The sequence below is a fragment of the Dasypus novemcinctus genome, chromosome 23, assembly GCF_030445035.2.
Source record: "Dasypus novemcinctus isolate mDasNov1 chromosome 23, mDasNov1.1.hap2, whole genome shotgun sequence".
In the NCBI taxonomy this organism is placed as follows: domain Eukaryota; kingdom Metazoa; phylum Chordata; class Mammalia; order Cingulata; family Dasypodidae; genus Dasypus; species Dasypus novemcinctus.
The window spans coordinates 29,072,504-29,084,966 of NC_080695.1; the positions used below are offsets into that span (position 1 = coordinate 29,072,504).

The following is a 12,463-nucleotide window of genomic DNA, read 5'->3' on the forward strand; positions in this document are numbered from 1 at the left end:
TCCCGAATGCTGTCACTGCTTTGCCAACACCTTCAACCTGGCCTGGTGTAGTCTGAGGAGGGTCCCTGTCCCTCCTGCCAGTGCAGCATACTGCTTCCGCCACAGCCAGTATCCCTTGTGCCACTGCTGACACACATAGACCAGAAGTCCTCCTCTTGTGAGAGGTGATTCAGCCAGAGGTGGGCAGTGGAGGCCCCCAGTGTCACCAAGGGCCAAAGGGGCCTGCCCCCAAAAGTGTGATTTCTCCATGTCCTTCCCTAGGAAGGCTGAGAGTCGGCTGTGAGTTTCCAGCAGTACCCAGTGCTCTTCCGGGCCTGTGGGGATGGACACCACAGCAGGAAGGGGGACGGTGGTTTCTGACAGGTGACAAAATGCCATTGTTCTCAACAGGAATTTTCCATCCTCTCGTGTGTCCTTCAGGGGCCCAAGAGGCCCGTAGAGGCAGCGCTGGGGTCCAGGACCCCTGGACAACAACCTCTGCATCCTTACCCTTTTCCAGCTCCACCCTCCAACAAATCTCTCTCCTTGGCCAAGCTCCTGGCCCTTTCCCCTGTGCTGTGATCAACTCTTTGCCTGTTCACCTCCCCACCAAATGCAAGCCGACAGGTCAGAGACAAAAAGCAACTGTCCGAGTTCGTGCACACAGAGCGTTTGGGAATAGGACTCGGAACTCGGGCCTACTCGCGCAGACCGTGCCCTGCGCTAGCCTTTGTTTCCGCTAACCTGGGGCGCGGCTCAGGGGGGGCGGGGCTAGGACCACGCCCCCCGGCGCGGCTCCTCCTCCCACCTGAGGCTATAGAGGTCGGCGCTGCTCGCCGGCAGGCTGTCCTAAGTCGCGTGCCAGGGCGTGAGGGTCAGGTTTTCAGTTCCCACCAGCCGACGTGCGCCTTCTCTGGCACTTGTAGCCGTCGCGGCCATTTTGGCTGAGGGCGCGAAGACAAAGCGACCTGAGGCGGCCGGGCTGACGTCACGGGTGGGCACGATTGCGTAGGAGCAAAGTTCGTGAGGCTGCGGTGCCGCCATTTTTTTTGAAGGCATCTTCCAGTTCTCTTTTAGGTGCCTTCGGCCCTCGAGTCTTTAGTTTTTATCCACTCCAATGGGCCCTCGAGAGGCCGGTTCCGGCTCTGTCTCGGCCTTCATGGCCGCACTCCGACCCTTGGGTCCGGGCTGGGGCGGCGCCTCTTGAGTCGGGAGGCTCCGCCACCGGGGCCGGGGAAGGGGAGGCGGCTCCCGGTCTCCGGGCTGGCCGCTCCCATGGCGCCGCCTCTAGCGCCGCTTCCCGCTCGGGAACCAAATGGAGCGGGGCCCGAGTGGAGGACCGCCGAGCCCCTGAGCTTCGCGGACGTGGCCGTGTACTTCTCCCGGGAGGAGTGGGCGCGTTTGCGGCCCGCGCAGAGGGCCCTGTACCGGGACGTGATGCGGGAGACCTACGGCCACCTGGGCGCGCTCGGTGAGAGCCCCACCTACTCGCCTGGCCCCAGATCCCCCGACACACCTGGCTGGGTCTCGGGGTCCCACACATTCAGCGGGAGGCCCTAGGTCCGGGAAGTCAGAAGCGCGTGGGGGGACCTCCCCTCAGCGTGGGGTCTGCCTTCTTCTCCCCCAGGGTGCGGAGGTACCAAGCCAGCCCTCATCTCCTGGGTGGAGGAAGAGACCGAATGGTGGGGTCCGGATGCCCAGGATCCGGAGGCGGGGGAGTGTCTGACAGAAGCAGACCCTGGTGAGGTATTGGGCACCCATAAGGATTTCATCTGTGCCTGCTTTTTCAGTTTCTTTTCTGCACAGTTTTCCCAGCTAAAGGTGTCATGCCAGGCCACTGCCTGGCTTCTGGATCCACAGAGAGGGACTGTGATTGTGACCCAGGTCTTTCAGGGGAGGGTGTTAGACGAAGGCCTGACCACTCTGGGAGCTCCCCACAGCTCCTTGGTTACTAAGCTCTGTTGATTGAACTCTCACATCATCCCTCCTACACTCTGACTTCTGTCACCTCCTGTTTTTCGCTTACTTTCTTTTTGTTATATCTTTGTAGCAGCCCCCTTTCCCTTGACTTCCAGTGATTTCTTCTTCCAGTTCATCCTTTCAGCCCTTGCAGAATACCCGGCCTCACTGAATTGGTCAGGGCCAGCCACATTCTGCCCTGCTTTGTGCTCTTCCTCCTGCCTGGAACGATTTTGAGCACCACTCATCCTTTATGACCCAGCTCACCTGTGGCCACCACCCCTACCCCACCCCCACCTGGAGGAGAAGGTGGCCTTCCTAGTGTTCCTGCCTGTAGGGAGTTGAGTCCCAGAGGCAGCTGTGGGCCCAGAAGGTGGCTGTATCTAAGAGACATCACTGTCACGGTGTGTTGGGGGGTGGGATTCCAGGGCCAAGATCAGCAGAATCTGAGCTTTCCCTTCTCTCCCAGCAGATTCCAGAAACAAGGAGGAAAAAGGACACAGGGAAGGGACTAAGGCTCTGGAGAAGATTCTTTCTATGGATGCTCAGCTTCCTGGGCTGAAGGCTCTCAAACCTCTTCCAGCTGGGCTCCCTCATGGTTTGGAGCAGCCGGAGGCATCTCGCCGGGGCCGCCCCCGCCTCTGTGCCCATCCACCTGTCCCCCGAGCAGACCAGCGCCACGGCTGCTATGTGTGCGGGAAGAGTTTTGCCTGGCGCTCCACTCTGGTGGAACACCTCTATACCCACACGGGCCAGAAGCCTTTCCGTTGTCCTGAGTGTGACAAGGGCTTCAGCCAGGCCTCCTCCCTGAGCAAGCACCGGGCTATCCACCGTGGAGAGCGGCCCCACCGCTGTCCTGACTGTGGCCGGGCCTTCACCCAGCGCTCGGCCCTCACCACCCACCTCCGGGTCCACACAGGCGAGAAGCCCTACCACTGTGCTGACTGCGGCCGTTGCTTCAGCCAGAGCTCTGCCCTCTACCAGCACCAGCGGGTCCATAGTGGCGAGACTCCCTTCCCCTGCCCGGACTGTGGCCGTGCCTTTGCTCATGCTTCAGACCTTCGGCGCCACGTGCGCACCCATACGGGCGAGAAGCCCTACCCATGCCCCGACTGTGGGCGCTGCTTCCGGCAGAGCTCTGAAATGGCGGCCCACCGGCGCACGCACAGTGGCGAGCGCCCCTACCCATGTCCCCAGTGTGGCAGGTGCTTCGGCCAGAAGTCAGCCATGGCCAAGCACCAGTGGGTCCATCGGCCTGGGGCTGGGGGCCGTCGGGGCCGGGGGGCCAGTGCATTGCCTGTGCCCCTGGCCTCTGGCCGAGGGGACCTGGACCCACCTGTGGGCTTCCAGCACTACCCAGAGATTTTCCAGGAGTGTGGGTGATGGCCTTGAAGGTGACAAGGCAGTATGAATAGACATTACCTTAGGGTACAGGAGCCTGAAACTCTGGCAACATCCGGAGGGTCACAGAATTCCTGGCACAAGCTGGACCCAGGGATTGAGGACAGTCTTGTCCTAGGCCCTCACCAGCTTAATCTCCTGACATCTTGCTCACTGCTGCCCTAGACTCTAGGATCCCCCTTTGATGAGTTAGGGCTGAGGTAAGATCCCCTGCTAGACCTCCCCTCTGTGGAAGAAAAGGTTGATTCTCTATTCACACATGTTAAAGAGGATTGGGGTAGAAGAGAACCTTGATTTACCCATTGTCTTTTTATTTCACTGCAGAAGTTAAAAACCAAGTGTCCCATACATGGAATCTGGCATGTAGCCGATTTTTTTTTTTTTCCTGGCCCATGCAGTCTTTTAAAATGTTAGGAATTAGTGGTTAAGATTTAAAAGTCTAGATATTCACACAAAAATCCACGTTTCTGGCTTCTCTTGAAAAATGCTAAGATTAGGCAGCTTGTCTTAAACTCCCACCAAATCCAAATTGTCCGAGCTGAGTGGCAGCTGCCCCTTTCCATGGAACCACGCCGGCTCCTCTTCACTCCTGACCTCAAGTCCAGGCATCAGTTGACGTTTGTGATGGTGCTTGTGCTTTTAATATTTTGGGTGTTGTTTTTATAGTGGAGCAAAGTAGCAAGTGAAGTATTTTTCAAACCCGTCTTTGTCAAAGCAGGCATTTTCCATCTGGCACTTTCCATTTATTTACATGATCTTCTGGGCTCTTGGAGTCATTTGAGTTTGCAAACCCTAGTCTACAGCATTCAGGTTTTCCCTGCTAAGTGTGAAAAGGTGGCTGGAGAGAAGTGAAAGATATTTGAGACCTTTGCTTGTAGGGCATTTTGTGGCTGACTGTACTGTCCTGCCCAGCAGCTCCTTTCACCTTGAGAGAGGGAGCAGTATGCTTCGTGAGGGCAACCTAGTCAGGAAGAGGCAGTGGAGCCCAGTTTCTGCCAAACCATGCACCACTCAGCTGACTGGCACTTCCTGTTTTTGGAGGGAAAGACCCTGAGTGTTCCCTCCAGTCATACTGGGGTACCCCCCTGGGAGCCCTTTGACTCTTGCCTGCTTAGCCACCACAGAGCCAGCCAGGAGTGCCTCATCGCATTTTTTTGGGGGGGGAGGAGCAAGACCAGGGGCTGAACCCAGCACCTCGTATGTGGGAAGCTGGAGCTCAACCACTGAGCCACATTGTCTTCCCTGAGTTTTGTTTGTTTGTTTGGTTTTTGTTTTGCTTGTTGTTTGTTCTTGTTTTTTCAGGAGGCACCCAGAGGCAAACCCAGGAGCTCCCATGTGGCAGGAAGGTGCTCAACTACTTCAGCCATATCTGCTCCCACTTCATCACATTTTTGAACTGGAGGAGATCTTAGTGTCCCCTCTGTTTGCAGTTGGGGACACCGAGACTAGGGAGGGCTATGCAACCTGTCCAAGTCACACAAAGAGTGAGATGCCAGGGCTCCTGGGTCACTGCTGCCTCTACCACACCACTCCTGAGTTCTTTGTCAGTGCCTCAGCCAGGGTTCTGGAAGTATCCACCCACTCATTCCCTGTGATGACACCCAGGCACTGACTGGGACTGGGGACAGACCAGTCCTTTGTCAGTGGAGCCCAAGTATGAGATAACTGGCCAGGTGTATGGGGAATCTGGAGCCAAGCAAGTAGGTGGGGCTTTTACTGAGCATGCGCAGGTGGCCAAAGATCTGCATCATGTTCTGATACAGGGCCCCTTGTGCAGACTGCAGATGCCATTCCAAGGCCTTAGCTTTGGAACTCTCAGGCTGGCTTTTCCCTTGTCTTGGTCTGTTATTGCAAAAGCAAAGCTGGCATCTTGCCTCCAAGTACCTGCTGACATGAACAAAGGCGGGCCAGGCGAGGAACATTTGGGGTTAGAGCCATAGCCAGGGGAGACTCCACCCATCCACAATCCCAGGCTTTGTTCTCCATCTCCCACTCACTTCTTTCTGGTTAAGAGCCCAGCCTTGTCTGGGCAACAGAAGCAGCCAATCACAGGCAGACCATGTCCTGTCTCTGGTCAGGGTGACCCTTCACCTCAGCACAGTAGCAAGGGCTCCTGTCCTCTGCTGCCCTGTGTGTACCTGCCCTTTTCACCCACCTCAACCCTGTCTAGCCTAAGAAACTGGATTTGTCAATCTGGAGAAACGTCTAAAAAGAGAAATTTTGGGAAAAAGACCATTCGGGTGAAGTAAGGAGCTGACTTGACTTCAAATCTGACTCCACCTAAGCTTGTTGGGGGAGGACTGGTCCATGTGCCACTTTGTACAAAGGAGGACTTGGGGTAGGAAAGGGCACTGTGGATTCTGTGCCAGCGATTAATGCCCCCAGAGGAGTGAGTGCACAGCCCCATCCTTCCCCCAACCCTCCACACTGCCGAGCTTGAGCTGGACCCTGCCTTCATCTTGCCAATTAAGGGTGTGGTAATTACTGCTTTCTTTGAGTCCTTTGAAGTTTGCATTACTTGCTTTGGACCCAGAAACCATACCCCACTTCTGATCTTCCTGCCCTCATGACCCAACCTTGCTCCATCCCATCACTATTTTTTGAGTGTTGTGCAGGTCTTCACCTTCAGCCCTTGTCCATTCTTAGCTCCTCCTTTCTTGGCATGGACACTTGCCATCAAAGTGCTACTGCAGGTCTTTAAGGCTCAGACCCAGAAGCAATTTAATCCAGGAAGAAGGCTTCTAGGGCTTCACTGATGTCAGGACCAGGCCAGAAGAAATGCTTGTCTGCACCATATAAAAAAGGTGCACCACCTGCATGACAAGCAAGAGTGAGAAGTAAACACCAGGATTACGTGGCCCAGCCGAAGCTAGGCAAGCCTAAAAAGGGAGGCTGTTCATGTGAGCTGCAAAGACCCCAAATTACCTTGGAATGTTTTGCATCTATGCATTTTTCTAAGAACTGGATGTGCAAAAGTGTGTTCCAAAGAAGTTTTAAACATGCCCTAAGCCAGTAGTTTTCAAAGTAAAGACTATCTGTCACAGAGTCATATGATGTGCCTTTTAAAAATGTAGCTCTGGCCCTTACCCCAAGACTATTGAATTAGACTCTCCAGAGCTGGTATCTTATGCGTCCTAGTTTGAAAACCACTGCTCCGAGCAAAATATTTTCTAGCTGCTCTTAGTTTTGCAAGAGTTGGTTCATTCCAGGGCCTGTTCCAAATGTGTCAGGCCAGGGACTACATAATCATATGCAAAGATCCTCCTTTGTTCTCAAAGTGTCCTTTGTTCTCTAAGTGTCCTTTGTCATGGCTGGTCTCCTGATTTCTCAGATCAAGCTGAGTATACTGGGCCATCTGGCTCAGCATCTGACAGGGTTTCTTACAGGGCTTGTCTGCGAGCAGTTCATACAGAGGCCCCTCTCATGCCGAGGGCCTTTGTGGGGGCTCCCCCAGGGGTGCGGCCTAGTGTCAGCCGAGTTGCTGGACCACGAGCCCTGCATGCATGCTGAACGGCTGCTGGGCTTTGGACAAAGTGGGTGCCCAATTTAGGACATGCACAGGGTTCCTTCTCATCATGGATACAGCGGGAGAACAACGTCCAGTGGACTCCCAGGTTTTCTCCTGCCTTGGATGAGGTATGACTGTGTCAAGTGGGAACCCTCACTAGAAGCACCCCTGTGCTTGGAGCCTCTCACTCCTGTGGGCATGTAGTGGGCGGAGGCTGGTCTCTCAAAGGCCTGTGGCAGAGATGGCGCTGGTGGGGGGGAGGCTGCCCTAGCACCAGGAGGACTGAATCCCCTTGGGGGGCGATGCTGGTGCCAGAGCAGCTTGAAACTTGGGCTCAACTCCTTGGTCACTTTCTCATTGATTCAAAGCTTCCCCAGGGACAGTGTTTTTCAAGTTACCAGACTTTACAAGTTAGGACTGGGAAACTCACCCTTGGGACTTGGGACCCATGATATGGAGAGAACGGGCCAGGGACCAAGGCAGAGCTGTGGCTGGAGGCCTTCCCACCCTTTGCAGGGTAGGGCTGCTCTCCGGTGTGAATCTTCTGGTGTGTAAGCAGGTTGGATGTCAGAGAAGAGTGTCTTGTGAAGGAGACATTTGTTTGTCACCCACGTGAGTGCACTGTGGATGCCCCAGGTCCTTTTTTTCTCTCAATCATGCACTTGTACGGCTTCCTGCCTGAGTGGACCCTCTAGCGCTGGACTATGTAAGCCATACTTAGGAAGAGTTTGAGGACAAACCCCACAGATACTGGAATGGGAGAGAGGCATGGAGCTGGAAGCTCTTCTTCTGGAGGCCAGATAGGTGCCCCAGATTCATTTGTGGGAAGATGTCTATGATTCTATTGAAATCACTTCTCTCTAGCCTTTTACCACTTACGATTTTCCAAATTCTTGTTCTCAGCTCTTTCTGAGAGATTGGAAGCTGCCACCTTTCCTCCCAACCAATTTCTTCTCTTCATTTATCCAGATAGGCAGCAAGAAAACACACAATCCACAGCTCCAACATCCTTCCCATGGTGGAGTTTGGCTCATTAGCTACCAAGGACGCTGCCAAACTAGTTTCAGCAGGAAGGGTAGAAAAGAGAATTGGATGCTATTAAGTTGTCTTTCCAGGTCACTTTCTCCTTGACTCAAAGCTTCCCCTGGGGCAGTGTTTCTCAGGTTCCCATCCTCTACAAGTTAGACAGGACTGGGGAAGTCAAAGCTGCCTTACAGGCCGGGTGGTTCTCTGCCCACTTCCCCTCCTCAGCGTGCCGGGGAGGAATACCTATAGGATCTCTGCCTCTCCTGAGGAAACCCAAGAACCAGGGACTAAGGTTTCCAGTTTTGGGGAAGGTGGAGGGGACAGGCGAGGATAATACAAAAGAAAGCGTCGTCCGGGCTGTCCAACCTCTCGAACCTGTGGGAAGAGGGAAAATGCAGGGCCGGGGCGGTCCTCAGATCCCTTGGCATTATTCTTCAGAGAGATAAAACATAATGGAGGGTAAATGGGGGCGGGAAAAGAGCTGAAACCTTAGGCCGGGCTCGAAGGGAGACGCACCTCCCCCGCACTCATCTCGGCCGGCACTTCTGGTGGACAGGGGAGGCCAAATGGGCCCCGCACGCCGTCCATCCAATCAGAAAGGCGCCCCGCGTTCCCTGGCGACCCCAACGCCGTGCACCCGGTGGGGTAAGGGGCGGTGACAGCGCGAGCGCTATTGGCCAATCGCTAAGGTCTCTGGTCTGGGGGCGGGGCCTCGGGGAGCCGGAGGCGGGGCTGTCTCCTTGGCAACCTTCCCAGCCCTCCCGGGACTGGTGTGTGTAGGGGGATCAAGATATCAGAGAAGGGAGGGGGCCAAGAGTGGGGATGGGCGCGCCGGTGGCGGGGGTAGTATGAGGAAGGGGTCCTGGACTCTAAGGCCTCGATGAGCGCGAGGGGGTTCGGTCCAGGTTCCCGAGGCACTGCCGGGGCTGACCCTGAGGCCCGGGAGGGGAGGGGAGCTAGAGGCCGCCCCCGCTGGCGCCGGGAAGCGTCGCTCCTTCTCGCTGACCTTGGTCTCGCTAGTCGCCTCGCCCTTGGCCTCACACGCTGATGGGTGCAGGGCTCGGAAGACGGACAGACAGACCCCTGGACGAACGGAGACCTAGGACCTAGGCGGACAATCTGCCCCAGCCCCTCCTGCCGACCCCGAGGAGCCGCGTCTGCCCCTGCCCCCGCCCCCACGCCGGGGCCATCCAGCCCAGGGTTAATGCCAACGAGTTTCCACCTCCAGCCGCTCCTAGAGAGGCCGCGGCGCTAGCCAGCGGGGGGAACTGGCCGCGGACGGACACTTCCTGTGAGGGGAGGGGGGAAGGGGGTCGGCCAGCCGCAGCCCAACCGGGGCTGGGGGCCAGACGACTGGGTCCCGGGCGGGGAGCGGTGGCCGGGGGCAACAGAGCCCGTCGTGAAGCCCCTTATCTCCGAGGCCACGACGCGTGGGAGCCCGTGAGGGCCACAGGCCAAGCCGGGACCTTGTCGTGGGGGGGCGGGACCGCGGGGAGGGGAGGGGCCCGGCGGGCGGGAGAGGCCCAGGGTCAAGACGTCCGGCCTCGGGGGCCGGGACTGGGCAGCCGGGTCCCTAGGCGGCGCTGAGCGGGAAGGCGGCGAGGGCCCGGGTCTCAGGGCACTCAGGCCGGGTCGCGGGATCGTTCGCCATCGCCGCCGCACTGGGAGCCGGCGGGGATGGAACGGGAGGCGTCGCCGTGGGGCCTCGAGTCCCGGGATGTGCAAAGTCCTGACGAAATGGGGAGCCCCGAAGGGTCCTTCAAAGGTGAGGGAGGGACTGCCTCTCCGAGGAGGGTGCCTGGGAGCGGGAGAGGGGCAGAGGTCCTGGAAGAGGAGGAGGGCCCAGGGTCCTAGATTTGGGACTTGGAGGAGGTGGGGGCCGGGGACAGGGCGGCTTAAGTCTGGCGAGGGGAGTGGGCGTGGGAACTTCAGCACTTCCCCGAGGGCCAGCGACCCTGCCTGGGGAGGAGGGAGAGGTTTGTGGCCAGAAATAGTGGGAGCAAATGACCTTCCAGGCCCCACACAATCTGGGTTTTCTGTAATTCTTTGATCCTGCAGGCAATGTGAGTGAGAATGAGGAAGAGGAAATTTCTCAGCAAGAAGGCACTGGAGACTATGAGGTCGAAGAGATACCATTTGGGCTTGAACCCCAAAGCCCTGGGTTTGAGCCACAAAGCCCAGAGTTTGAACCACAAAGCCCTAGGTTTGAGCCTGAAAGCCCCGGTTTTGAGTCCCGAAGTCCTGGGTTTGTGCCCCCAAGCCCTGAGTTTGCACCCAGAAGCCCCGAATCAGATTCTCAGAGCCCCGAGTTTGAACCACAGAGCCCCATGTATGAGCCCCAAAGCCCTGGATACGATCCCAAGAGCCCTGGCTATGAACCCCGAAGCCCTGGGTATGAGCCCAAGAGCCCTGGCTATGAACCCCGGAGCCCTGAATATGAATCTCAGAGCCCAGGGTATGAACCCCAGAATCCTGGATTTGAACCCCACAATCCTGAGTTCAAAACCCAGAGTCCTGAATTTGAAGCTCAAAGTTCCAAATTCCAGGACGGTGCCGAGATGCTTCCAAACCCCGAGGAAAAGAGCCCCAATCCCCTGAACATCCCCTTGGGAGTCCACCCCCTAGACTCCTTCACCCAGGGGTTTGGGGAGCAGCCCACAGGGGGCCTGCCCCTAGGGCCACCTTTTGAGATGCCCACCGGGGCCCTGCTCACTCCACCCCAGTTTGAGATGCTCCAGAATCCCCTGGGCCTGACTGGGACCCTTCGGGGTCCAGGCCGGCGGGGTGGCCGGGCCAGAGGCGGGCAGGGCCCTCGGCCCAACATCTGCGGCATTTGCGGCAAGAGCTTTGGCCGGGGCTCCACCCTGATCCAGCACCAGCGCATCCACACGGGTGAGAAGCCATACAAGTGCGAGGTCTGCAGCAAGGCTTTCTCCCAGAGCTCTGACCTCATCAAACACCAGCGCACCCACACAGGCGAGCGGCCCTACAAGTGTCCTCGGTGTGGCAAGGCCTTTGCCGACAGCTCTTACCTGCTCCGCCACCAGCGCACCCACTCAGGCCAGAAGCCCTACAAGTGCCCGCACTGTGGCAAAGCCTTTGGCGACAGCTCCTACCTCCTGCGCCACCAGCGCACCCACAGCCACGAGCGGCCCTACAGCTGCCCCGAGTGTGGCAAGTGCTACAGCCAGAACTCGTCCCTGCGCAGCCACCAGAGGGTGCACACCGGGCAAAGGCCCTTCAGCTGCGGCATCTGCGGCAAGAGCTTCTCCCAGCGTTCAGCACTCATCCCCCACGCTCGCAGCCATGCCCGTGAGAAGCCCTTCAAGTGCCCCGAGTGCGGCAAGCGCTTCGGCCAGAGCTCCGTGCTGGCCATCCACGCCCGCACCCACCTGCCAGGCCGCACCTACAGCTGCCCCGACTGCGGCAAGACCTTCAACCGCTCCTCCACGCTCATCCAGCACCAGCGCTCGCACACGGGCGAGCGGCCCTACAGGTGCGCTGTGTGCGGCAAGGGCTTCTGCCGCTCCTCCACGCTGCTGCAGCACCACCGGGTCCACAGCGGCGAGCGGCCCTACAAGTGCGACGACTGTGGGAAGGCCTTCTCCCAGAGCTCCGACCTCATCCGCCACCAGCGGACCCACGCAGCCGGCCGGCGCTGACCCAGGACGCACCAGGGGTCGGGAGGTGCTGGGCAGAAGGGAAGGGAGGCAGGAAGCAAGGGAAGCCTTGAGAGCGAGAGTGGAGGAGCTGGAGGCAGTGGGCTTGAGGGTTCTAGAGGAAGAGGGGGCCAGGGTGGAGAAAGTTAAGTGCCCTGGAGACTTTTGGGAGATGGGCTATGGAGAGGGGTTGGAGGGAGGCCAAACAGGCAGTGAGAGGCTCTGGGGATGGTCAGCAGAGAGCTGGCCTCAGCAGCAGCCTAGCAGCCTGCCCCTTGCTGGGTGCCTGGCTTGGCCAAGTGTTAGAAAGGGGTGGGGGGAGGGAGGGGCGGGCCACTTAATTAGAGAGGGGTAGACTAGATTGGTAGCTGCTGAGACCCTCCCTGAGTCAGGAGAGGGCGAGAGGGTAGATGGGGTGGGGAGTGGGGCCCCGGGGTGGGTCTGGGCTCCTGAGTTCAATCCCCAGCCTCCCTTGTCTTCCTCAGCTTTGGGGCCCTGAATTTGAGTTCAATAAAAACCTTTATGTGGTTAAAAAAAAAAAAAAGATTTGTCCTTCCGGTATGTGCACAGACAGTTCCCCGGGCAGCAGGGGGCAGCGGGGGACATGAGGTCACCACCAAAGACCACCAGGGAAGCCACAGGGCCGTGTGTGGCAAGTGCTTTTATGTTCGGTGTTTCACTGGAATTTTCTCATCGTCCCATTTTATACACTGGACACCTGAGGCTCAGGAGACATGACTTAGCTGTATCTGCCTGAGGCTGTGTCCCATACTTTGAAAGCAGCATGAACACAGAAGGGGCCCGGAGTGGGAGGTGTGAGAAAGGACTCAGTTTTGTGGGGCACCCCTTCCTGCTAATTGAGCCTGGGCCAGAAAACAGGCCGCCCAGGGGCAGAGCCCATTTTCCAGCGGCTTTTCCTGGCTCCCAGCAC

General features: G+C 57.8%; 2 protein-coding genes across 3 annotated transcripts; both read left to right on the top strand.

Moving 5' to 3' along the window:
• The first annotated feature begins 795 nt into the window (after positions 1-795).
• On the top strand, positions 796-6,616 carry LOC131275498 (zinc finger protein 764-like). Of its 2 annotated transcripts, XM_058286061.2 has the most exons (3): positions 796-1,450; positions 1,607-1,720; positions 2,411-6,616. In XM_058286061.2, exons 1-3 carry the CDS (start codon positions 1,255-1,257, stop codon positions 3,319-3,321), a joined length of 1,221 nt encoding a protein of 406 aa, XP_058142044.1. In that variant the 5' UTR covers positions 796-1,254; the 3' UTR covers positions 3,322-6,616. The 2 variants fall into 2 exon arrangements, with proteins under 2 accessions (XP_058142044.1, XP_058142045.1); XM_058286062.2 differs by lacking the exon at positions 1,607-1,720 and having other exon boundaries at positions 832-1,450.
• Positions 6,617-9,196: 2,580 nt separating this feature from the next.
• Positions 9,197-12,076, top strand: ZNF768 (zinc finger protein 768). The gene is made up of 2 exons (XM_012519990.4): positions 9,197-9,638; positions 9,932-12,076. The coding sequence occupies exons 1-2, from the start codon at positions 9,551-9,553 to the stop codon at positions 11,533-11,535; spliced, it is 1,692 nt and encodes a 563-aa protein (XP_012375444.1). The 5' UTR covers positions 9,197-9,550; the 3' UTR covers positions 11,536-12,076.
• Positions 12,077-12,463: the final 387 nt, after the last annotated feature.